Source organism: Vipera ursinii, assembly GCF_947247035.1.
Source record: "Vipera ursinii genome assembly, chromosome: 8".
NCBI lineage: Eukaryota > Metazoa > Chordata > Lepidosauria > Squamata > Viperidae > Vipera > Vipera ursinii.
This window is the reverse complement of record NC_139519.1, coordinates 2,675,783-2,702,362: the sequence shown is the minus strand read 5'-3', so window position 1 is coordinate 2,702,362 and position 26,580 is coordinate 2,675,783. Positions and strand designations below refer to the sequence as shown.

General features: G+C 39.7%; 2 protein-coding genes across 2 annotated transcripts in view; both read left to right on the top strand.

Annotated features, from left to right (window-relative positions):
* The window catches only part of BOLA3 (bolA family member 3), a 460,366-nt gene that overhangs the window by 306,578 nt on the left and 127,208 nt on the right, over positions 1-26,580 (top strand). The gene's annotated exons all lie outside the window — the stretch shown is intronic.
* LOC310644099 (substance-P receptor-like) overlaps positions 1-26,580 on the top strand; it is a gene marked incomplete at its 5' end in the record, with an annotated part of 69,905 nt that overhangs the window by 39,902 nt on the left and 3,423 nt on the right. Inside the window, one exon of the mRNA XM_083368871.1 lies at positions 25,468-25,618. Coding sequence (XP_083224997.1) covers positions 25,468-25,618 — 151 coding nt within the window. The remainder of the gene's footprint in view (positions 1-25,467; positions 25,619-26,580) is intronic.

Below are 26,580 nucleotides of genomic sequence, written 5' to 3'. Positions count from 1 at the left end.
GAAACTTTAAACATTTAATTTTAATATTAATGTAAAATTAAAGCTGGAAAAATATATAAGGTGTTTTGATGTTTTAAAGATGGAATGTTAAAATATAAAATATACTAAGGTATTGACAAATATAAGGAAACTATTAAATGACTGATGGATAGCAATGAGAAGTATGTTAATTTAGATAAGAGGTAATACGTATTAAAGGAAACAAGACAGAGGAAATATTAGTTTTAACAACTTGGAGATTTGTAATAATATGTATTGGTCTGAAATGGGAACTATTGTAACCCAGACACCACGTTGCTTTTTAAAGATACCATTGTAATATTGGAAAATTAATAAAATTTTATTAAAAAAAAGTTTCTTCCAATATATTAACAACAAGAAAAAAGTCAAGGAAACTGTAGGCCCACTCAAGAGAAAAGATGGCAAGGAAATAACAGCAACAGGGAGAAAGCAGAACTGCTTAACTCATACTTTGCATCAGTCTTCACACAAAAAGAAATTATAACCCAACATACAAAAAAAACCCTACGATAGACAAACTAGAAACAAATATTAAAATAAGCAAGAAAATGGTAAGGGAACACCTATCTGACCTTGATGAATATAAATCACCGGGACCCAACAGATTACATCCCAGAGTTCTGAAGGAGCTGGCAGATGTTATTTCAGAACCATTGCACCATATCTTTCAAAAATCCCAGAGCACCAGGGAAGTACCTGAGGATTGGGAAAGGGCTGATGTGGTTCCCATCTTCAAGAAAGGGGGGGAAATCAGACCCAGGAAACTACAGACCAGTACCTGGAAGGATCCTGGAAAAGATAATTAAAAAACACACCTGCAAACAACTAGAAGCAAACAAAGTCATAATCAGTAGCCAGCATGGGTTTGTCAAAAACAGATCATGCCAAACCAATCTTATTTCATTCTTCAATAAAGTGACTAAACTAATAGACCAGCGAAATACTGTGGACGTAGTATAGTTAGACTTCAGTAAGCCATTTGATAAGGTAGACCAAAGCCTACTCCTTGGTAAGCTAGAAAAAGGTGGAATAGATAACATCACCACCAGATGGATCTGTAGCTGGCTGGCAAACTGTACTCAATGAGTAGTCCTCAACAGCACTATATCCACAGGGAGAGAAGTAAGCAGTGGGGTACACAAGATTCCGTCTTAGGCCCAGGACTCTTCAATATCTTCATAAATGACTTAGATGAGGGAATTGAAGGGAAACTCATCAAATTTGCAGATGACACTAAACTGGCAGGAACAGCCAACACCCCAGAAGACAAGCTCAGGATTCAAAACGATCTTGGCAAACTGGAACAATGGGCCCCATCCAACAAAATGAGTTTTAATATGGAGAAAAAGCAATGTTTTACATTTAGGCCAGAAAAATCAAAGGTACAAATACAGATTAGATGAGACCTGGCTTAAAAACAGTAACTGTAAGAGGGACATTGGAGTCCTAGTGGACAATCACTTTACTATGAGCCAGTAGTGTGCAGCAGCAGCAAAAAAAGCTAATACAATCCTGGGTTATATAAACAGAGGCATAGAATCAAGATCACACAAAGTATTAGTACCGCTTTATAAAGCCCTAGTAAGACCACACCTGGAATACTGCAGCCAATTTTGGTCATCATATCACAAAAAAGATGTTGTGAGTTTGGAAAAAATTCAGAGAAGAGCAACTAAGATGTTCAAAGGCCTGGAGACTAAAACATATGAAGACTGGCTGCAGGACTTGGGTTTGGCTAGTCTAAAGAAAAGAAGAAATAGGGGAGTCATGATAGCAGTGTTCCAGTATCTGAGGAGCTGCCACAAGGCAGAGGGGGCCAGGTTGTTCACCAAAGCACCAGAGGGAAGGATGAGCAACAAGGGTTGGAAACTGATCAAAGAGAGAAGCCACATGGAATTAAGGAGAAACTTCTTGACAGTGAGGACAATCAACCATTGGAACAGCTTGCCACCAAAAATCGTGGGTGCTCCATCACTGGAGATTTTAAAGAAGAGACTGGATAGTCATTTGTCTGAGATGGTATAGGTTCTCCTGCTTGAGCGTGGGGCTGTCACAAAGAGGAGAGATCAATAGCAGTATAACAGAGTTGGAAGGGATCTTGGAGGTCTTCTAGTCCAGGGCTTTTCAACATTTTCACAAATTGTACAACTTTTGTTGTTGTTGTTGTTAGTTGCGAAGTCGTGTCCGACCCATCATGACCCTATGGACAACGTTCCTCCAGGCCTTCCTGTCCTCTACCATCTTCTGGAGTCCCTTTAAGCTCACGCCTCCTGCTTCAGTGACTCCATCCAGCCACCTCATTCTCTGTCGTCCCCTTCTTCTCTTGCCCTCAATCTTTCCCAGCATTAGGCTCTTCTCCAGTGAGTCCTTCCTTCTCATTAGGTGGCCAAAGTATTTGGGTTTCAACTTCAGGATCTGGCCTTCTAAAGAGCAGTCAGGGTTGATCTCCTCTAGGACTGACCGGTTTGATCGCCTTGCAGTCCAAGGGACTCGCAGGAGTCTTCTCCAGCACCAGAGTTCAAAGGCCTCAATTCTTTGGCGCTCGGCCTTTCTTACGGTCCAACTTTCAGAGCCATACATTGCAACTGGGAAGACCATAGCCTTGACTATACACACTTTTGTTGACAGGGTGATGTCTCTGCTTTTTAGTGTGCTGTCTAGATTTGCCATGGCTTTCCTCCCAAGGAGCAAACTTCTTTTAATTTCTTGGTTACAGTCCCCATCTGCAGTGATCTTGGAGCCCAGGAAAATAAAATCTGTCACTACCTCCATTTCTTCCCCATCTATTTGCCAGGAATTGAGAGGGCCGGATGCCATGACCTTGGTTTTCTTAATGTTTAGTTTCAACCCAACTTTTGCACTCTCCTTCACTCGCAACAAGAGACTCTTCAGTTCCTCTTCACTTTCTGCCATTAGAGTGGTATCATCTGCATATCTTAGGTTGTTGATATTTCTTCCAGCAATCTTTATTCCAACTTTTGATTCATCTAGCCCTGCCTTTCTCATGATGTGCTCTGCATATAAGTTAAATAGGTATACAGCCTTGCCGGACTCCTTTCCCAATTTTGAACCAATCAGTGGTTCTGTGTCCAGTTCTCACTGTTGCTTCTTGGCCCGCATATAGGTTTCTCAAGAGACAAATAAGATGGTCTGGTGCAGCCATCTCTTTAAGGACTTGCCACAGTTTGTTATGATCCACACAATCAAAGGCTTTAGCATAGCCAATGAAGCAGAAGTAGATGTTTTTCTGGAACTCTCTAGCTTTCTCCATGATCCAGCGTATGTTGGCAATTTGATCTCTAGTTCCTCTGCCTCTTCGAAATCCTGCCTGCACTTCTGGTAGTTCTCAATCCACATACTTCTGAAGTCTAGCTTGTAGGATTTTAAGCATAACTTTACTAGCATGAGAAATGAGTGCAATGGTGCGATAGTTTGAGCATTCTTTGGCACTGCCTTTCTTTGGAATTGGAATGTAAACTGATCTTTTCCAATCCTGTGGCCACTGCTGAGTTTTCCAAATTGGCTGGCAAATTGAGTGTAGCACTTTTACTACATCGTCTTTTAAGATTTTGAATAGCTCAGCTGGAATACTGTCACCTCCACTAGCTTTGTTGTTGCTCAGCTTTTCTAAGGCCCACTTCACATTCTAGGATGTCTGGCTCGAGGTCAGTGACCACCACCTCATTGTGATTATCAGGGACGTTAAGCTCATTCTTGTATAGTTCTTCTGTGTAATTTTGCCATCTCTTCTTAATCTCTTCTGCCTCTGTTAGGTCCCTGCCATTTTGGTCCTTTATCATGCCCATTTTTGCATTGAACGTTCCCTTCATCTCTCCAATTTTCTTGAAAAGATCTCTGGTCCTCCCTATTCTATTGTTTTCTTCTATTTCTTTGCACTGTTCATTTAAGAAGGCATTCTTATCTCTTCTAGCTATTCTCCGGAATTCTGCATTCAATTGGGCGTATCTTTCTTTTTCTCCCTTGCCTTTCGCTTCCCTCCTTTCCTCAGCTATTTGCAAAGCTTCCTCAGACAGCCATTTTGCTTTCTTGCATTTCTTTTTCTTTGGGATGATTTTGGTTGCTACCTCTTGTACAATGTTGTGAACCTCTGTCCATAGTTCTTCAGGCACCCTGTCTATCAGATCTAATTCCTTAAATCTATTTGTCACCTCTATTGTATATTCAACAGGAATATGATTTAATTCATACCTGACTGGCCTAGCGCTTTTCCCTACTTTCTTCAGTTTAAGCCTAAACTTTGCAACGAGAAGCTCATGGTCTGAGCCACAGTCAGCTCCTGGTCTTGTTTTTACTGACTGTATAGAGCTTCTCCATCTTTGGCTGCAGAGCATATAGTCAATCTGATTTCTGTGTTGACCGTCTGGTGATGTCCATGTGTAGAGCCGTCTCTTGGGTTGTTGGAAAAGAGTGTTTGCTATGACCATCGTATTCTCTTGACAAAATTGTATCAGCCTGTGCCCTGCTTCATTTTGTACCAAACTTGCCTGTTACTCCGGTTATCTTTTGGCTTCCTACTTTAGCATTCCAATCCCCCATGATGATAAGGACATCATTTTTTGGTGTTAGTTCTATAAGGTGCTGTAGGGCTTCATAGAACCAGTCAATTTCATCCTCTTCAGCACCGGTGGTTGGGGCATAGACTTGGACTACTGTGATATTGAATGGTTTGCCTTGGATTCGAACTGAGATCATTCTGTCATTTTGAGGATTGTATCCCAGTATTGCTTTTCCTACTCTTTTATTGACTATGAAGGCTACTCCATTTCTTCTGAGGGACTCTTGCCCGCAGTAGTATACCTGATGGCCATCTGAATTAAATTCACCCATTCCTGTCCATTTTAGTTCGCTGATACCTAAGATGTCGATGTTCAGTCTTGTCATCTCTTGTTTGACCACGTCCAGCTTTCCTTGATTCATGGATCTTACATTCCAGGTTCCTATGGAGAAAAAATCTTTACAGCATCAGACTTTCCTTTCACCACCAGACATATCCACAGCTGAGCGTCCTTTCGGCTTTGGCCCAGTCGCTTCATTCTTTCTGGCGCTACTAGTACTAGCCCTCTGCTCTTCCCCAGTAGCATATTGGACGCCTTCCAAAACTGAGGGGCTCATCTTCCAGCGTCATATCGTTTTGCCTTTTGGTACTGTCCATAGGGTTTTCATGGCAAAGATACTGGAGTGGGTTGCCATTTCCTTCTCCAGTGGATCACATTTTGTCAGAACTCTCTTCTATGACCTGTCCGTCTTGGGTGGCCCTGCATGGCATAGCTCATAGCTTCATTGAATTATGCAAGCCCCTTCACCACGACAAGGCAGTAATCCATGAAGGGATTACTTTTAGGACATGACAATATTTGAGTACCACCAGTGCTTAGCAAGGTGTCAAAAACTTGATGACTAAAAAAGTGGGGGGCAGATTTTGGGTTTTACTGATTAAATTCATTTGTTGTTATTTGTTGTTGAAATGGCTAGTTTATAATAATATGGGAAAATAAAAAGTTGAGGTTCAATGTTAATGCTTCCTTCTACTGCAACAGAGGAAGTCAGAAGTCAATGCCTTTTCTTTTCTTTTTTTTATTGAAAAGTTTTAACATACAGTTTATCTTTAACAGTCCCCCCTCCCCCTCCCCTCTCCCTCCCTCCCTACCCCTCCCCCCTCCCCCCCCGACTTCCCAGAGCTAAATACAAGGTATAGAAAAAAACAATCATAAACAACCATATACTAACAACCATAAACTCTAAAATCCATCACTCTCTAGCTTATATAGGATAATACAAACCTTAATAATATTAAATATATATAGAAAAGAAAAAAGAAAAAAAAAGGAAATAAAGAAAGAAAAAGAGAAGGAAGACTTATTCAAATGCTACATGAAACTTCTTAACCCTATATTTGTTCTGGATATACTCAACCCATTTTCTCCATTCCATAATATAACGTTCTTGCGAGTGATCTTTCAAGTAAGCCGAAATCTTTGCCATCTCTGCCAGGTCGGAAACCTTTAAAGTCCACTCTTCTATGGTCGGCAGTTCCTCTTTCTTCCAATACTGACCTATTAAAAGTCTTGCTGCCGTGATTAAGTTCAACATCAATTTAGTGTCCACAACCGTAGCATCTGTGATTATTCCCAACAAGAAGAGTTGTGGACAAAACTTTATCCTTTGCTTGAAAATCTTCTGCATATTCCACCAGATTTTTATCCAGAAGGCCTTAACCTTTTTACAAGTCCACCATACATGAAAATATGTTGCATCTTCATCACCACACCTCCAACATTTTGGTTGATAATTCGGATACATACTTGCAAGCTTTTTAGGATCTAAATGCCATCTATAAAACATTTTATAAAAGTTCTCTCTTAGATTTTGAGATTGTGTAAATTTTACGTTACTCACCCAAATCTTTTCCCACGTGTCCATTGTAATAACTTCTTGAATATTTTGGGCCCATTTTATCATACAATCCTTAACAAGTTCTGTTTCTGAGTCAATCTCTATCAATGCAAGATATATCCGTTTAATATGTGCTGGACCCTGATTTCTGATTTGCTTTATCAGATTTTCATCAGTCATTGTAAAACCATTTTTCTGATCTTCTTTCCACCTGGCCCGTAGCTGAGTATATTGAAACCAATTCTGAACAATCTTCTCATCTCGCAAGAGACTATATGGTTTCAAACACCAGACATTTCTTTCCAAGCTTAGAATCTCCTTGTACGTAGTCACATCATGTTTGAAACCAGCATGCATATTTTCTATTGCGTGTTTTGGAATTGCCCACAATGGTATCTTACAGTCTAGCTTATGTCTGTACTTCTTCCAAACTCTCAGCAATGCCTGTCTTAAAATATGCACTCTAAACACATTATCTACCTTCTTATCATACAACAAATATGCATGCCAGCCAAACAACAAGTCATGGCCCTCAAGATTTAATAATCTCTCTTGTGTCAAATTAATCCAATCACTTATACCTACTAACGCAGCAGCTTCATAATATAATTTAAGATTAGGCATTTTAAGACCACCTCTTTCACGAGTATCCTGCATAATCTTAAGTTTAACTCGTGGCCTTTTCCCTGCCCAAACAAATTTATTGATACCTCTCTGCCATTCCTCCAAGTTAGAATCTTTCTTAAGAACCGGTATCATTTGAAATAAAAATAAGAATTTAGGCAGGACATTCATTTTTACTGCTGCGATTCGCCCCAACAAAGACAATTGCAATTTTTCCCAACTCTCCATTTCTTTTTGGATTTTTCCCCATAATTTTTCATAATTATTTTTATATAATTTTGTATTAGAGGGCGACAAAAGCACCCCCAAATATTTGACCCTTTTCACAATCTCAAATCCAGTTAACCCTTCTAAAAGGGCCTTTTGCGATACTGTCATGTTTTTGGCCAAGATTTTAGTTTTTTGTACATTAACTTTAAATCCAGACACTTTCCCATATTGCATTATTATCTCCATCAGGTCCACAACAGAGCTCTCCGGCTGGGTCACTGTAACAACCAGATCGTCTGCAAACGCTCTCAATCTATAATCCTGATCTCTAATCTGTATACCCTTAATTCTTTCCGAATTTCGTATTTTTACCAATAATATCTCCAATGTTAACACAAATAACAAAGGCGATAGCGGGCACCCTTGCCTTGTACCCTTCTCAATATTACATACTTCTGACAAACTATTGTTAACTATTATTCGAGCTGTTTGTTTTTGATATAATGCCCTAATTGGTTGCAAAAATTTATCCCCAAAATTCATTTTATCTAAAACTTTCATCAAAAATTGCCAATTCAATTGATCAAAAGCTTTTTCAGCATCTAAAAAAATTAGCGCCGCAGGGATCTGGTTGTTCCTTTCCAAAAATTCCAACACATCAACTATATGCCTCACATTATTTTTCATTTGCCTACCACTAATAAACCCAGTTTGATCCCCATGAATCACCCGTTGCAGAACCCTCATCAATCTATTAGCCAGCACCTTAGCAAATATCTTGTAGTCTGTATTTAATAGTGATATTGGTCTATAGTTTTTTACTTGAGTAGCATCTTGGTCTTCCTTCAGAATCAGAGAGATAAAAGCAGTTCTCCAAGATGGAGGCACCTTTCCCCCTCTCTGGATTGTCTGGAACAATTCCTTTAACGGTTTAACCATCTCTAATTGTAAATTTTTGTAGTAGGCCACAGTCAAACCATCTGTACCTGGCGCTTTGTCAACCTTCAACTCCTTAATTGCTGTAAATATTTCTTCTTCTGTAATCAATTGATTAATCTCCTCTTTTTGTACTTGCGTAAGAACCGGGATGCTAGCATTCTCCAAATATTCATCAATGTCTTTTTCATTAATCTTCTCCTTAGCATATAATTTAGAATAAAAATCCACAAAGGCTTCCTTAATACAATCCTGTTGAAACACTACCTTCCCCTTATGTTCAATTTTGTCTATATTAGAAGCCCTCTGCTTTTTCCTTAGTCTATAAGCTAGCCATCTACCTGGCTTATTAGCATTGCAAAAAGTATTATGCCTGGCAAACCTCAAGTTGGTTGCCACTTGATCAGCCATTAATTTATCAAATTGTCCTCTTAATAGCTTAATAGCCTCCTTAGTCTTCACATCCAATGGATTCAAAATCAAAGCATTCTCTTTTTCCTTGATTTCATTCTCCAATTCTTTCCTTCTAGCTTCCAAAGTACGTCTATGTTTGTTATTCATATATATCAACACTCCTCTCATATAGGCCTTGCTAGCATCCCAAACCATATCCATAGAAGTATCCTTATTCATATTAATTTCAAAAAAGTCCTTCATTCGCTGTTTGCACTCTTCCACATTTTTCTGGTTTCTAAACAAATTCTCATTTACGCGCCACGAGCGCCTATCTCTGTTGTTCTTATTAATCTCTAACCATACTGGGCTATGGTCAGAAATAGCTCTTGCACAAATCTTTACCTTCTTAATCCTAAAAAAAAATCATTAGTCAGCAAAATAAAGTCAATCCTAGAAAAAGATTGATGTCTATCAGAAAAAAAAATATAATCCTTTTCATGCGGATGTGTGTCACGCCAAATGTCTCGCAATTCCAAATCATCCTTCATTTCGAAAAAAGACTTAGGCAGTCTGGCATGACACGGAATACGCTTAAAAAAACCAGCCTTATTCATCTGTACGTCCAAAACGCCATTCCAATCCCCCATAAAAATAAACGATTTGTAATCCAACTGAGTAAGCTTTGTATGAAGTAAGCTAAAAAAGTCAGCCTGTTGTTGTTGTTGATTAGGAGCATACAGTCCAACTAAAAGCGTTTTTTTTTGCCTTCTAGCAACAAATCTATCATTACGTATCTTCCATGCTTATCTGCTTCAATTAAGTCCGCTGTTATAGCACTTTTAATATAAACAACCACTCCGTTTTTCTTATTCATTGCAGAGGCAACAAATTGCGTACCCAATCTTGAATTCAGTAAAAACTTTTGGTCCATAGCCCTAATATGCATTTCTTGCAAGCATATAACATCAGTCTTAAATTGTTTTAAATATTGAAAAACTTTCTTTCTCTTCTGAGGCGAATTTAATCCATTAACATTCCAAGTTAAAAATTTAGTTGCCATACTTGTCGCCCCGAAGCTTTTGGAGCACCTCTTCAATGGCCCTGTCTCCTTTGGGCCGCGCTCCTCCCACTGCCTCGCTGTAAGTGCGCTTTGAAAGTTCCATAAACTTCTGCTGGTCTTGTTCTTTTATTTGTTTTGCTCTTTTTAAAGCAGCACGCGTCACCCTTAGCTCTCCAGCATCAGCCAACAAAGTTGTAGTTTGATCCCCTCCAGCACCATCCTCCTCTGTCTGACCATCTTCAGCCTCGTGAGGTTTTTCTTCACCAAATCCCTTTGCCGCTTCCAGAAGTGATAGTGGGGTTGCTTTTAAGACATTATTGTAGAAATCACGTGCCTGTGCCACAGTAACCAGACGGTATCTTTTACCTTCATGCATCGCCACCAGCCCAACTGGAATCTCCCATCTGAACCTTATATCACGTTGCTTAAGTTCCTGCACAAGAAATGCATAGTCCTTTCTTCTCCTTAAAATCTTTGGAGGAATTTCCTTTAAAACCAAAACTTCTTGGTCAGCAACCACTACTTTAGTATCATAGGCAGCTTGAATAACTTCATCTCTAATTTCTCTTTTTGTAAAATAAACCACCACATCTCTAGGTAACTTCCTCTGTCTGGCAATCCATGAATTTACACGAAAAGCTTTATCCATGCATCCCTTTATTTCAGATGCTGGCTGACCCAATACTGCTTCCAGGGCTTCAGAAATCAGCTGCTTTAAATCTTCTTTAATATTTTCTTTTAAGCCCCTAATTCTGATAGCATACTGCATCTGGTGAAACTGAACAAGGCTTAACTCTCTGTCCACTTTGTCTTCATTCTCCAATACCTTTACTTCTAGTACAGCATTTTTTTGAGTCAAATCTTCCACTTTTTCTTCCAAACCTTGTACACATTCAGCCACACTTTCCACTGTAGACAAAATGTCTACCCTCATCGCACTAAATTTCTCTTCCATCCTCTCTTCTATTCTCTCCTCCATTTTTGCCAATTTATCACCCAATGTTTCTAAAATTACCTGGGCATGCTTTTCAAGAGCATCTTGTAAATCCTTCGATGTCAATGCAGCAGGAGGAAGCAAGGCTTGCAACGATGTCTGTTGCACCGGAGAAGTTCCAGCACTCCAAAGAGTTTTTGAGGGAGGTTTAGCCGCCATCTTTTACTTTCACTTGTGACGCACTTTCACTTTAAGTTTAAAAAGTCCATTAAGCTCGAGAGTAAAAATAAAGATCCTCTTCACCTTTTCCTCTTGTACCGCTCTGCCTGCTCCTTTTATTCCAGAGTCTTTCCTTCAGGCAGGGGTGGTCGCAAACGCCTGGCTCTGCTCCAAGAAATCCGGAGCAGAGACGCTGACCAGCTGGGAGCAACCCAGGCTACGGGGGAGTTCGATCCTTCAGCCGCCCAAGCTTTAAACTCAGGCGGCCCCGGAGAACTCGACCCCTACCTGGGGCCTCACCCCCTCCTCTTCTCCCGAGGAGGGGGCTTCAAATTCACCCGAACAGCTGATCGGCGCTGTTTTCGGGTGAAAACTACACAGCTGAGCCGCGGGCAGCCCGAAAAGGCTGTCTCCGGCGCCGCGCCGCCACCGGAAGTCGTCAATGCCTTTTCTTTGATTTTTCCTTTCTCCCCCTCACTTTCCCCCCTTTTTCCTCCCTACTCTGTCCTACTATTTGCTTTTGTATTTTTGTTTTTATTCTATAATCTAATAAAATGTTACAAACTGTAGAAAAAAAGGAAAAAAGTACCAATTCTATTTTCTTTGGTGACAGTTCCTTTGCTGAATCATTTTCCCTTTACACTGACAAATGTATGATGAATTTATCCATATTTATTAATATGCACCACTACCAGCTGGCTGGTGGGCCCTTCTTCCTCTCTCCCTCTCCTCTTCTTCCACAGTATAGTAAGAATGCACAGACATACCCAGTCCCTTCACTGTACCCTTAAAAGACACAGGAATCAAGCACAAAGCAAGAAAGGCTCACAAAAGCCTCCCAGAATAAAGAAACACTAAACTCCTTTGTTGTTTTTGCTTTAAGTTGCCTCAGGCATATCACAATGTTGCAACCTGAGCCTGAAAGGATCTGGCAATTGCAAGCAGCGATAACCTTAAATTAAGCCTGTTTACCTACAAAGAAAACTTCCTAAAAGCCATAGACAGACTCAAGGGGGTAAAACTAATTACATTTGTTTAAAGGGATTAAACCTATGGAAGCCAACACTTTGGACTTTGTGAAACAGACTAAAATATTCCACTAACCAAAGCACACAAACTGAGCCTCTGAACTACAAAATGCTGTAAACACTGCACAAAAATCCTTATGATAACCCAATCAAGCTGCCAGATGACCCAGAACTAAATAAACCAACCTCCTTTCCGACATGCTGGTCTCCTGGCTTTTCATTTCACCAGCGCTGATTGCATTCTCTTGGCTGGAGAAAACTAACCAGGGGACATTTTCTTCCACCAACAGCTTCTTCTTCCTTGTCTCTTTTTCCTCCCTGCCTGCTAAGCTCTCCTTCCACAGCTCCTTCTCCATCCACTTTCCCACCCAAACCACCTCCTTTTATATCCTATGCTATCCTCCCCCCTCCTTTTATCTTCAGTTCACCTCCAGCTATGGAAGCGCAAATCAGCTGGAGCCAATCAGCTGGAGCCCTGCCAGCTCCTGGGGCTTCTGCCCAGCACAGATAGTTCTGCAGCTCCAGCTGCCTCTCCCTCAGGCTTGGGTCACTTCAGCTTATTCCCCTCCCCTGCTACACTTGTCTAGGAGAGTCGCGTACCACCTGCCATGTGCCAAAGTACCACTGGTGGTACTAATCTAGTCTAGTCTAGTCTAGTTTAATTGCTTGCTCAAGCAGGAGGCCCTATACCATTCTTGACAAATGGCTGTCCAATCCTTTCTTAAAAACTTCCAGTGATGGTGCACCCACAACTTCTGGAAGCAAGCCATTCCAATGATTAATTGTTCTCATTTTCAATAAATTTCTACTTATTTCCATCTGTTACTTCTTGTCTAGTCCTCAGGTGCTTTGGAGAATAGGTCAAAGACACACACACACCCCAAAAAAACCCCAAAATGGTTGTAGTATTCACTTACCTGGTTTTACAAGTGTGAAAAGTAACAGATGGAAACTTATCAAAGAGCTATGCAACTTAGAACTAAGGACAAATTTCCTGTCAGTGAGAGAATCAATCAGTGGAATGGCTTGCCTCCAGAGGTTGTGGGTGCTTTATCACTGGAGGTTTTTAAGAAAAGATTGGACAGCCATTTAGCCATTTATTTAGGATGGCATAAAGTCTCCTCCTTGAGCAGGAGATTGGACTAGAAGGTCCCTCCCAACTCTGTTATTTTGTATTCTGAATGTCTCCCTTGCTTAAATAAAAAGGTTTATTTTGTGATAGAATTTTTTCTCTCAAATCTTAAAAGCAATATTATGCTCAGCTTTATCTAATTTTAGTGATGTATGAGAGAAAACATTATATCTGAGTTAGCATTTGATTGATAATTTACATTTGACATTTTTATTGAACATGTTTAATATATTAGCAAATTTCTTTCCAAATACATAGCCTGCATGGTGATATTTTTCTCAATGTAACTTTGAATAGCTTTGACCCTCTGAAAATGTTGGTAGAATATTAACTTAAGATTTTTCCCAATCTTCTGAAACGCCTCCTTTTTATGCTATAATACAGGGCTCTCTTTATTTTGAGGCTGCATAATATTTTAGCAGTTTGGAATTTCTTTCATTGTTTACTTAACAATTTATTAGTTTCAAGAGCTTGGCCCATTGAATAATCCATTGGACAGAAAGATGTCATAGACAGAAAGATGAAGCAGTGGATTTAAACTGCCATTAAGTATAAAAGTTAGCAATCAACCATTATGTTCACTTAATTCTGGTTTGCAATAAAAATTCTTACTCCATCACCCCGTGTTATGTGTCCAAGAGAGACTTCAACCAGGTCTGTATGTGATGTTAGAGGACCAGAATTTAAGGTGAGCTCCTGGTCTGGACCAAAGATGACCTGGGTGACTGAGAATCTCCATAGACATTCCTGGTCTGGAGCACTGGGCAGTCTCCTGTGGGGAACAAATTCTGACATGGTCTTATTAAAAGCCTGTGGAGCTTTGCTAGCTGCTCAAAGGAAGGAAGGGAGGGAGGGAGGGAGGGAGGGAAGGAAGGAAGGAAGGAAGGAAGGAAGGAAGGAAGGAAGGCCTCTTCTCAGGAGTAATAAGACCAGCAGAGAGGGTAAGTGGCAGTGGACTTCCATGGGAAGAAGGCAGATTTCATTTGCACATCAGGAAAGATGTCCTAATGGTAAGAGGTGCTCAACAATGGAACAGATTGCCAGGGAGGTGATAAACCCTCTTTTACTTGGAGGTGTGGGGGGCTGGTTAAACAAGACCGGATAGCCATCTATTGCTAGGAATGCTGAAGTAATGGATACTTAAAGTGGGCAGGGATGATCCAAGCTCAGATGATCTCCAAGGTTCTTTCTAACCCTGAAAGTTTATGATATTCAAACTTCTAGATATTACAACTTTCTTGTAGTCATTTGCTATCCATTTTGATTCTTATTTTGTTCTCCTAGTGTCATTTTTATTAAGTTGCCTCCAAGCTGTTCTTTTCTGTTCTGGAATGTATCTTTCTTGTGTGGAATGGTTTTCGTTTGAATATGAAATAATCATAATATGAAAAATGCCAAAGAAAATAAATTGAATTTTGACATTCCGCTGAAACGATAAGCCAGAGAGCAATGAACTATGCATTTGCATCTGGCTGTGAAAGCTTCTTACTCAAGCATGTCTTAAAAGCTGGTCTTAGAAAAAGGAAAGGAACCACATGTAATACAAGCTCAGTGTGGTCTTATGCTCCCTATCTCCTTTAGATATGGAATAGTTGAAAATTGGATGGCTAATTTGTGGAATGAAATTGAACAGATAACTGTCAAGAACTCTCTGATGGGTTAAGAAGACAAGCACCCTTCTGGATGGAGATCTATTTAGAGAACTAGAAGTAGAGGAGGAACAAGGTCAATCGCAGTGGAGGGATGTACTATAAATCACAGTCCTTCCAGGATGGACTTCAAGCTTTTTGAAACTTGCTCAAAAACACTTTGATGTAAAGGCTGAGCAGTGATATTGTTGAGTTCTAAATGATACTTGGTAGATTTGTTGAAAGTTTCAAAAGGACCTTTCCAAAATGAAGGAATGTGGTTCAGGGTATTAAAGTTATATGTGTTGGGCTCTCCCACCTCAAATTCATATACAGAGCTAATTTGTACAGCATGTTATAGGTAGTCCTCAACTTATGATCACAATTTAGCCCAAAATTACTGTTGCTAAGTGAGGCAGTTAAGTGAATTTTGCCCCATTTTATCACCTTTCTTGACACAATTGTTAAGTAAACCATTGCAGTTGTTAACTAGTAACATGGTTGTTCGGTGAATTTGGCTTCCCCTTTGACTTTGCTTGTCAGAAGGTCACAAAAGGGGATCACGTGACCCCAGGATATTGCAACTGTCATAAATATGAGTCAGCTGCCAAACATCTGAATTTTTTTATATAATTTTTATTCATTTTCTAATTTTACAATTAAACATTTAAAAAGCAACATCGTGACTGGGTAATCAACATACATAAATCTTTAGCAAAAATCTCAAGTTACAGCATCAGATATTTCCTCTCTTTATCCCTTAATATCTACTATCTCATATTGAAATAATATAATTCTTATTGTTGTCAACTAAGTAAAACCATCTTTGTTACATTTATTAATAATTTTGAACTTATACATATCTTAATTGTGTATACATTCAATCTTATATACATCAGTGTCCTGTTGTAGCTTTTTCTCCAGGCTTTAATTTCCCCTCAATATCCAACTTAACATTTGGTATGTTATAATTTCTAAGCTTTAGGTAACTAGAGTTTCCCTTATCTCAACTTCTACATTTTCCCCTTTTTATAACAAAATCTAATATTCTAAATATACATCTTATCTATTTGCATATAATCTTATTCTATTTTAAAAATTCTCTTTATTTCACCACATTAAACCAAAAATTTATTAATCTTATTACACATCTTACCTATTCAGTTATAATATTACTTTATTTTCTAAAACAATTATCTATATTCAACCATCTTCAACCTTCTAATCAATAGTATAAAATCCCCCCTAATAAATCAAAACCCTAGTTTCTTTCAGCCTTACTCTGGCTTTTTTCCTTTGCCAACTAACCATCCATGTCAGTACTTTTAATTCATCAAACAGTTCTCCCTCTATTATTGTGTATATTATTTGAGTTTAAAAAAACATTTAGTTACAATTTTTTGGAAGAACTAGCCCCATTATATTTCTTTGATCGCCTCCCCATTATTCCAGTTTCCCACAGTTGTGCTAATAAGTTTATCTTCCATTCAGTTTGTTCTTCCTTTTCCTCAAGTTTCTTCTGATTTATGAAAAAAATCTTTTCCATTTTCAATGTTGTCACTCTCTGTTCTAATTTCCCCGTTGGCTGGATCTGTTGGTCAGTTGGGTCCTCTGTCTTAATATTTAGTTATTCCATTTTTCCTGTTGCTTTCTGCATTGTTGGGTCTTTGGTTGTAGTCAAAATATGGGTCAAAAAATCTGTAGTCAAAAGCTGGCATCTTGTTCCTTTATGTTGCCTCTCATTTTGTTACATGCTGAAAGAATGGTTTCATGTATTGATTTCAACATAGAAAGGATTTTTTCCTGTTCTTCGTCCATATTCTCTTGATAGTGTATTAAATTAAGGATTTTAAAATCAAAAGTTAAAGTAGTTTTTGTAGCTAGATGTGTGACATCTATTTCACATGTTGCGAATAGTCTTATAATGAAAATTGTTTGGCAGGTAAGAATTTATAGTCCAAAGTATTCCATCATCTCATGTAGTAACAAAGTCTCCTCATGTAAAGAAATAGGAAAACAATTTCCCACATATAATTCTGAAAGTCAATAAAGTTTTATCTTCATAGTTCAAACAGGCCAGATAAACCTGTTTGCAGTTTGCAGTTCCTCTGTGTCTCACAGGTGGTATGTCAAGGTTGAGAGGGTTTTTTCTAATTACTGGGATTCCAGCCAAGTCTCTTTTAGTCAATAATAAATTGTAATAGCATAATTGACCAAAAGATGTCACCAATGCCGTTTAAAACTTTTTAAATCCTGAGTTTTTATAATAGCTTTTCAAGGTTTGTTTCTTTTCTTTTTTAAATAACAGCCAATATCTCCAGTAAGAAAAGAAAAAAATTAGTTTCCAAATTTTAAAGATATATGCATCCAATTAAATTAGAATTGTTCTTATAATTGCTCTTTTACCCAAGGTAGTCAGTCGCCACTGTTCTGGGGTAAGAATTCCCTTCCCTCCCTCCTCACAGGGGGAGAAATACTTTGGGAAGCTTTTGCAGGAAAACTATTTAAAGTCTTAAAGAGAAGATCAGATCTCACCTAGTTTCATCCATGTTGCTTTAAAGGTGCTTGTTTGTAGTTTTGACTTCAGCTGTCAGCAGCTTAATGACGAGCCATATTGCTATGGCTGGTCTTTTCCCCGCTGGTTTGGAGAGCTGTCCCAGATGAAGTGGAAGGGCTGCCGCCCCTTTGTGGTCAAGCGAGGAGTCCTCTCCTTGCTCATTGCCCCTACAGGGTGACTTTCAACCCTTTCCAGGGTCCCCCAGCGGGATAAAACTTGACGCTGAAGACGGAGCTCACCTCAATGCATCCGTCAGCGCCACGATGGCAAACCAGAAGTCCCAAACATCTGAATTTTAGTCACATGGACAGTCCTAACTCACTTTTTTCAATGCCATTGTAACTTTAAACGGCCACTAAATGAACGGTTGTAAGTCAAGGACTAACTATATTTGTACTTTCAACATTTAAAACTTTTTCCACTCTTTTTTTAAAATCAGAAAGTTTTCTCATCCTCAAGTTTAGGGAGTTTTTGCCAGTGGAGTTCCAAGAACATGAAAAGTAGGCAAATTGATTCCTGCAGAATAATTTGATGTGCTGCGTGGCTTCAGTTAGTCATATGGTTGTAAATAAAACAATTATTTCTCCCTCATTCTTTCTAGTAACCAGTGCAAAAAATATTACAAGTATCTGGGGACTTGCTTCTGGAATTTCTCAACCTCATAAAATTAAATTGCTTCTTCCTGCTCTCTACTTCCAACCTTTAGGACTTTCTTTTGAAATCTTCCCTGCTCCCCACCAGCCCTTTCTCTTTCTATTGGATGTTCAGCTCAAGAAAATTCCCTTGCATTAATAAGACAAGTTGTTTTGACAAAAGCAAGAATCTCAAAAAGGTTGAGAACCAGAAAAGGAAAACCACAGAACAATGTTGTAAAAATGTACATGAGACCTCAGTAAAGCATTTGAAATGCAGGTGAAGCAGCTGCAGAGCAATTTATTTCTCTACACATCCTGAACAATAGAGAGATTTGCCCTGGATTATATGTTCATAATATGAAATTACAGTGCAGACAAAATATTAAAAGTAGAATAGAATAGAGCTGGAAAGGACCTTGGAGGTCTTCTAGTCCAGCCCCCCTCCCATGCTCAAGCAGGAGTCCCTATACCATTTCAGACAAGTGGCTGTCCAGTCTCTTCTTTAAAACCTCCAGTGATGGAGTGCCCACGATTTCTGTAAGCAAGCTGTCCCACTGGTTAATTGTCCTCATTTTTAGGAAGTTTCTCTTTAATTCCGGGTTACTTCTCTCTTTGGTCAGTTTCTGACCATTGTTTCTTGTAAGTACAGTCAGTTTTCCTTTGGGGCAACTTCAGTGCATGAAACATGCAACAAGGACTCAGTTTAGCGGACTTCCGGTTTGCCGCGCTGCCGCCATGGACGGCTGGGAGGCTTGCTCTCTCTCCCCCATCCAGTTTCGCTTTGCTGGGGCCCCCTGAAAACGGCTGAAAGTCCCAGATAAATACTCTGGGACAGTCACATTGAGGTGGAAAAACAAGGAGACAACTGGCTAGAGTTGTTAGTTCTTTCAAAAAAATGGCAACTGGATGGTCTCCTCAACATCAAATAATAGCCACAACAATACAAGGAGATCTGCTTGACGATTTAGAAGCAAAGACACGGAAGATCATTTGGCAAAGAAAAAAAGCCAGAATAAGACTGAAAAGGAATGGGGTTGGGATCCACATATGGGATTTAAAATAGAATAGACCCAAAAAGATAAGACATGTATTCTGAATATAAGATATTGTAATGTCTTGAGAAAAAGAAAATTTTGGTTATGTAAAATTTAGAAGCATAAATATTGTGTTATTAATTTGCTGAGGTAGATAGTAAGAATTTATATATAAGGTGTATATTCTAAACACTAGACTCTGTGAGGAATTGTCATAAAGGAATTGTAGTTAATTAAAAATTTGGGAAAAATATAAATCATTAAATTTAAATATTAAGGGAAAACTAAAACTGAGAAAAGCTTATTAGATTACTCACTGGATAGATAGTAGATATAAAGAGGGGAAAAGAGGAAATATTAAATATGAAAACAAAAGAAATTTTGGTTATTAAACCTGAGATTTTAGGAGACCTGAGAAAATATTACCTTATATTCTTAATTTGCTGATACAGATTGTGAGAACTTATATAGATAAGAGGTATACTTTAAACATTAGACTGTGGGGGAATTGTGATAGAACATGGGGTCATTTAAAACTTGGAAATGATAAAGATCAACATTAAATTTAAAAAATTAATGGAAAATTAAAATTAAGAAAAACTTATTAGGTCATTGATTGTCTAAAAGTTTGAATGTTAAATTAATTAAGATATACATTATTGGTGAATATTAGAAAGTTAATTTTTGCTTGATTGATAGAGTAAGAATTTTATTGGTTTGTGAAAGAGACACATACATATTAAGGGGGAAAGAGAGAGAATTAGTTACTGTCAAATTTTGAGATCTGTATGGATAATATTCAATTGTATTGGAATTATTGTACCCAGCCACCATGCTGCTTTTCCAATATGTGAATGCAATATGAGAAAATTAATTAAAAAAACTTATTTAAAAAAAGGACTCAGTTTAGCTGTAACTCAACACTTGCTACCTGCAAGTATGTGCAGGTAGCGTGCATGGCAGCATAGTTCGGAAGAAAATCTTCTGTAACATTTTTAACCAACTGTGATTGTCTGGGAGGCACATAGCTGTTCAACAGCCATATGTTGACTTTAAGCCCACATATCGGGATACTTCCTGTATGTGAGAGCCTCCTACAGAAGAAGCTGGAGCAGCAGCAGCACCGCAAGGCCTTGGGCCCAGGATGTGTTTCCCTTGTGCTCCCCCATCCTTCAGAGGAGAGACAGCCTTAACACCCCTCATTAATTCCTTGGTTGAGAAGCAAAGCAATGGGTGGGAATTCCCAATGGAATGAACTCTGCAATTATCAGTGTATAATATGTGCAAGAGACTCCTACCTGCCTTTAACTCCTAATGATAATCTTTCCAGTGTTCCCCAACCTGGAAGCTTCCAGATATGTTCAATTTTCAAGCCACGGAATTGCGAAGGCCACACTGGGGATCATTTGCCCTAGTTCAACAGAACGGAAGCCTTGCACCCATGGCTTCTCGTGACAGGCCTTTGGGGAGCATGAGCAAAGCTCCATTGGGTTGGTCATTCCAGTCTGGTTTCTGTCACTTCGCTCTCTTTTTATTCCTTATTGTATGTTTTTAAAATATTTTTATTGGTGATGTTAGATGAGGGTCAGGCAATACAGACTCAATGGATAATTAAATAAATATTACATAATTCATTCTTTCTGGATTCTAGAGCAGTTGCTGAAAATTGCTTAAATGGAATAAAGAATTTGGTGAATTACTCTTGGTGGCAGAAAGGCTGAAGGAACCCAGAGTGATCAGCCTGGAGAAAAAACACAGGAGAAGTGATATCAGAGTTCGGGTTCATAAAAATCTGCCATAGAACAGATGACCATGAACGATTTCCATTGCTACAGACTTCAGAACTAGAAATAATCTATTAGTTGCAACTACCTCGATTTCACTTAAAGAGAAGGAAAAACTTCTATTAAGATCTATACTACTTCCAGAGATTGTAGGTTATCCATCTAAGAAGAGGCTGGGCAGCCACTTTTAATTAGTTTTCCTACATATTTGCAGCGAGTGGTCTAGATGATCTTTGCAGCCTCTTCCAGAATGAAAATTTGATTATTCTATTGTTTCTTTTATTTAGTTCTGTAGTTCTGTCATCACTTCTCAGTGGTGGAAGGGGAGGTGCCTTATGCATTCTACAAAGCAGTTTTTTTCCTGATTGAATCTTGGTCTCCAGGTAATGGAGCTACATTCAGACTGAACGCTGGCAGTTGTTGCCTTGGCCGCCATTCAAGTCACTTCCAGTCATATGGCCCGCTCCATCTGCCAAGTCCAATGCTGCAAAGGCCAGAATAACTTATCCTCAAGCAGGTTGCCTGGATAAACTTCTGGCAACTTTTGTTGCTGCAGCAAATTCAAAAACGAACCTGGTGTGATGTCAGTGTTTATTCTTGATGTGATGTCTCATATTTCAGCATTTGACATATCGAAAGAGCTGAAGGTCGCCGTTGAGTAAATTCTGCCTCTCTGGGAAAATGTCCAGCTCTTATTCATGTCTTCCTCATTGCAGCTGAATCACTCCCAGTCCACGATAAAGAGCCTGGGGACTTCAGCCCACATAATGAAGGTTCCAAGACTTAATTCTGACACATTAGTTAAGGTTAATGCTTCTCAGTAACAGAACTGAGGTTTTATACCTGTGTGTGCTCAGTTCATTCATTCTCTCGCATCATCAAATCATTCAGCCTCTTGGAAGCCCTCTTAGCCAGAAGGGATAGTCAACCATCAGAGAAAAGGCATGTCTTTTGGGTAAAAGCCACTTACTGGGGCTTTTGCCTCTCAGCCAAACAGGAGACGAGCGAGGAGGGCTTGGCTTTGAAGGAAAGGACTGCGGCTGGAAGGGAGAGCCCTGGGGGAATGTAGTTGTTCCTTGCCACACGCTCTGAAGCAGGGCCAGCAGCCAAGATCGTTGTTCCATCGAAAGGACTCAGTTCACTCCACCTATTTCATTTGATCGCTGACTTTGGGGGGAGAGGGGGGTAAGATAGTGAATTGAACCATAAATTAATCCAATGGCCTAGTTTCATGCAACATCCCACAAAATTAATGAAAGCTAATGCTAAGAGTATGCTAACATAGTGTACAGATGCAGTCAATACATCTTCCCTTGTGTAAATATAGCCAAGTTAGGATTAGATCTCTGTCAAATGAATTAGAAACCTTAGCAGGGCCAGATTCTTCCACCCTAGTGCTGGGAATATACTGTTCTTCCTGTAACACACCACAGAGACCTAAGCGAGGGTGAATCTAAGATGAATGAATCATCCGAAAGACATACTAACAGGCACTTCATTTACCTCACTTGAGCTGAATTCTGACATAGTGAAGAAGGGGACATATCTACATATTGTTTATAATAACAAGGTACAAGAAATGAAAAATATGCACTTACTTAATCCCCAGATCAAAGCTGCTCCCTCCAGAATATTCCGCTGGAAACCACTGCAATTGACTGGACTCCAATGGAACAAAACTACAGTTCTGTTTTTTCAGGACCCAATTTGAAATGTTTCAACAGGTCCAACCATAGAAAGCAATGGGAATTCAGAGGTCTTGGCTCCCTCTTGCTTCCCGGCTTCTCCGGAGTCAAAGCAACAAAAATAATTAAGGTAGTCCAAACAGATTGCTACCAACCAGAAAATTTGCAGAGCAAGAGGCCCAAACTGATTATTTAAAAAAAAGGTAACAATATGGAAGCCCCTCACTCCTTCTGAAAGGATAGTGATTGAAGAGAAGGTGAATAGAGATTGGGCAGCTTGTTACTCACCTTTCACTGATGGCTCCAGGATCAGCTGCCTGGAGGGTGGAGCAGTGCAGAAAGATCAAATGGTCAGGCAGAGAAGGAGTATTGGTCAGCCTTGACACAAATGGGGTTTCTTTCATATGTGTTCATAGCAGACCTTCAGAAAACAGAACAGACTGATTCTTTCTCAGTACTTTGTAACTTGTAGACGGGGTGAGAGCAGCTGGCCTAGCACTGTCTGATGACCAACACACACACCCCAAAAAATCTGGGGGGGGGGTGCCATTTCTGCTTGAAGAAATGAAACATCAAAAAGAAAAGATTCCACTGTTTTCAAAGATTTGGACTTTTCTGATGGTAAAGAAATGGGGCTTCATGAAGATATGTTCCATTTATGGATGTTGCTAAACAGCAGCTGGATAGGCATCTGTCCAAAATATTTAGCAAACCCTGCATTGGTCATCTGGCAGTCAGACTAGAGGACATCTGAGCTCATGTCCAATTCTCTGATTCTGTGAATGCAGGGAACTACTTAGCAGTCACTCTGACACCTCTGTCTGAGATGATTTCACAGCTGATCAAGCCATCAGTCTGTAAATGCTTGGGAAAGGCTGCAATCATTACGGGAAGTCAGTGTGACTTAAAGAACAAATTTTGCTAGAATAATCTGATTTAAGTTTTATTCATATTACTTTCTTAGTTTGTCATGGAAATGAGATAATATCGGTGATTTTAGCAAAAATTTGATGAAATAGACCATGGCATTCTTAGATTGCTACTTAAGTGTGGGTTGGATGGCATAATTATTAAGTAGATATTTAGTCAACTTAAAAATGATATTCAAAGAATGTTCATCTATATTACTCATCAAACTAGAGCATTCTAGTTTGTCAGTAAAGATTTGATCCTGTAGTCCCAAAGATGCTTTTTCATGAGGCAACTGGACTTTCTTGTTTTGTCTTTGAAGATGTTTCGCTTCTCATCCAAAATCCCAAAAAGGACCCAACAGGAGCTCCTCCATAACAGACAAAGAAGAAAACAATAAACAAAGCAATGTAATCATTCCATATGTTGCAGGAATAATGGAAAAGTTCAGGAGGATCTTCAGCCAAAACATCATACATGCACACTTCAAACCCAAGAATACACTAAGGCAGAAGCTTGTCCGCCCCAAGGATAAAGCACCCAGACACAAACTGAGCAACCTGGCATATGCACTACAGTGCAGTGAGCCATGTGCAGGCCTGTACATTGGGGAAACAAAACAACCACTTCACAAACGCCTGGCACAACATAGGAGAGCAAACCCATCAGGACAAGATTCAGCAGTCCATCTGCATTTAAAAGACAAAGGCCACTCTTTCGAAGACAGCAAAGTCCACATTCTGGACAGAGAGGATTGCTGGTTTGAAAGAGGGGTCAAAGAGGCCATCTATGTCAAAATTGAACAGTCCTCTCTCAACAGAGGGGGAGGGATACAACACCGTCTATCTCCAGTCTACAACACAGTCCTTTCAATAGTTCCAAGAAGGCTCCATTTGCACTACTCAAGTGATCCTGATGACACAGATAAGCCTCCAGGTGGCAGCAGTGACTCTCAAAAAGAATGGAAATGACCAGCTATCTGCAAGGAGTATAAATCCTTCCATTCCCCACCATCCAGTCAGAACTGAAGAAGCTTCTTGGGTGAGAAAAAACAAAGAAAAAACAAGAAAGTCCAGTTGCCTTGTGAAAAAGCATCTTTGGGATAACCAAGACCTGAATGACTGAGAATCTCCATAGACGTTTGATTTCCCCACTTTTACTAATGCTTTGATGAAAAAGATAGAAGGCATGCTTATCAAATTCACTGAGGATGTAAACCTGATCGGAATATCAGAAGGGCAAAAACAATTCAAAATAATTTTAATGGGTAGAAGAAGTGAGCTAATAACAGAATGACATTTAGCCCACATCTGTGGAAATTTGTTACATAGGAAAATGAAATATGTGAATTAGTAATAGGCTCTTGGAATGGAAGTGGGTCAGAATGTGAATATGGGCCAGAAGAAAGATATGGTTGCCAAAAAGGCAAAATTATCCATGGGAGCATTGTTTCCAAATCATGGGGAGTTACAGTTACACTTTAATCTTTATTGGTCATAGATCCGTTTTTGTCTCTGTTTAAAGAAATACCTGGAGACACTAGAAAAGGTACAAAGAGTGACCTAGGGGTTGGGCCCTTTTACCCTAAAGAAAAGACAAACCAGAGGTACATTTGTTGGCTTATTGATTCAATTTCTACAGCCGCCCAACTCAACCAAGTGACACTGGGCAGTTTACAATTCTAAACCACGACGTCCCCCTGCAAATTCCCAAAAGGATATCGCTAAGAAAGAAGTTTAGAACTTGGCAAAATGGCTCACATGACAAAGAGGCAGACTTTGTTTCTGTGGGTGAGCAGAGCTGTTTGCTAGTGGGATCAATGGGCTTCCCTTTGTTGGCTGAGTTCAAGCAAGCCTCTGTCTGGGGTCTTCCGTTGGACTCCTGCACTGAGCCTGGGGTGGGCTCCTTTCTAATTCCATGATCCTGGGATCAGATGGGCTGCAGATCCTCGTCGGGAAAATCTCTCTATGTGGTGGTTAAGAGTTGATGGTATGTAGTCTGTATTGGGGAGGGAGGGCTAAAAGCATTAGATGTGGGCTAGTATAGTTGCCAGGTACGTCCATCATCAGCCTGAAGATTGTGTCTCTTCCTCTAAGAGGCAGCCCAAGTTACACCATCGTTCATTTGTCATGACATTGCAGTGATGTTCCAAGTAGCAGCTGCATTTATATCAAGAATAAAGTGGGGAGGATGTTCAGACTGGGCGGGGGGGGAAACACCTCTTTTGTTGTCAGACTCAACTTGTGTCCCATTTATTCCAGGTATCAGGTCTGCATGACTATTCTAGCCTACATCTTGCCACTCATAGTGATCGGCTATGCCTATATTATGGTGGGCATTACCCTATGGGCTAGTGCGATACCAGGGGACTCTTCAGACCGCTACCATGAACAAGTGTCTGCCAAGCGCAAGGTAAAGTCTATCAGAAGAAACTCAACCGGAAAGGAAAGCCCCGTCAAAGAATTCAGTTCGGGTCAGGGTCCAAATGTTAACTGAATAGACAGAGCGAGAAACAGGTAGCTAAGATTTCTTGCCAACCAGCTGGAGTGATTTGAGATTGGTTTAGATGGGAAAGCACTGGCCCGCTGGATGGCACCACTTGCTGGGAGTTGTAGCTAAGCAATATCCCAAAGACTTTAGCTTCTCCATTCCCATGGAAGAATAATAATAATAATAATAATAATAATAATAATAATAATAATAATAATAATAATAATAATAATAATAATAATAATAATAATTTTATTTGTATACCGCCCTTCTCCCGAAGGACTCAGGGCGGTGAACAGGGCAAGACATGTTAAAAGACAAGAATACAAAAATTAAAAGAGATTAAACAAGATGCCCAAGAACTATAACAATAAGTTAAAATACATAAAAAGCAATAAAACCCAAACCCATCACCCATCAGGCCAGGCCGGCTTGTTCGAACAGGTAGGTCTTTAGATCGCGCTGGAAGGAGCGAAGGTCGGGCGCCATCCGGAGCTCAACCGGAAGATGGTTCCATAAATCTGGCACGCCCACAGAGAACGCCCTTCCCCTGGGGGCCACCAGTCGACATTCTTTGACCGGTGGCACCCTGAGGAGGCCCTCTTTGTGGGAGCGCACTATGTCACTGAGTTACATAAATCAAAAGTTCATATGTTCTAAATCCCATTTTGTAACCTAGCTTGTTCTCCCAAAGGATCAAATAAACATGATACCATTAGTGTGCTGAAGGAGCTCTTGGCTTCTTTGAAGAGTGAAAGGAAGAATCAGAAGGATCACAACTCTGACAGTGGATATGATGTCAACTTTGACATCTTCCCGCAGCTGGCCTGCTGTTTCCATTAGGGGAAGGCAAAATTCAAGCCCCAGAACTTTCTCTCCTTGCC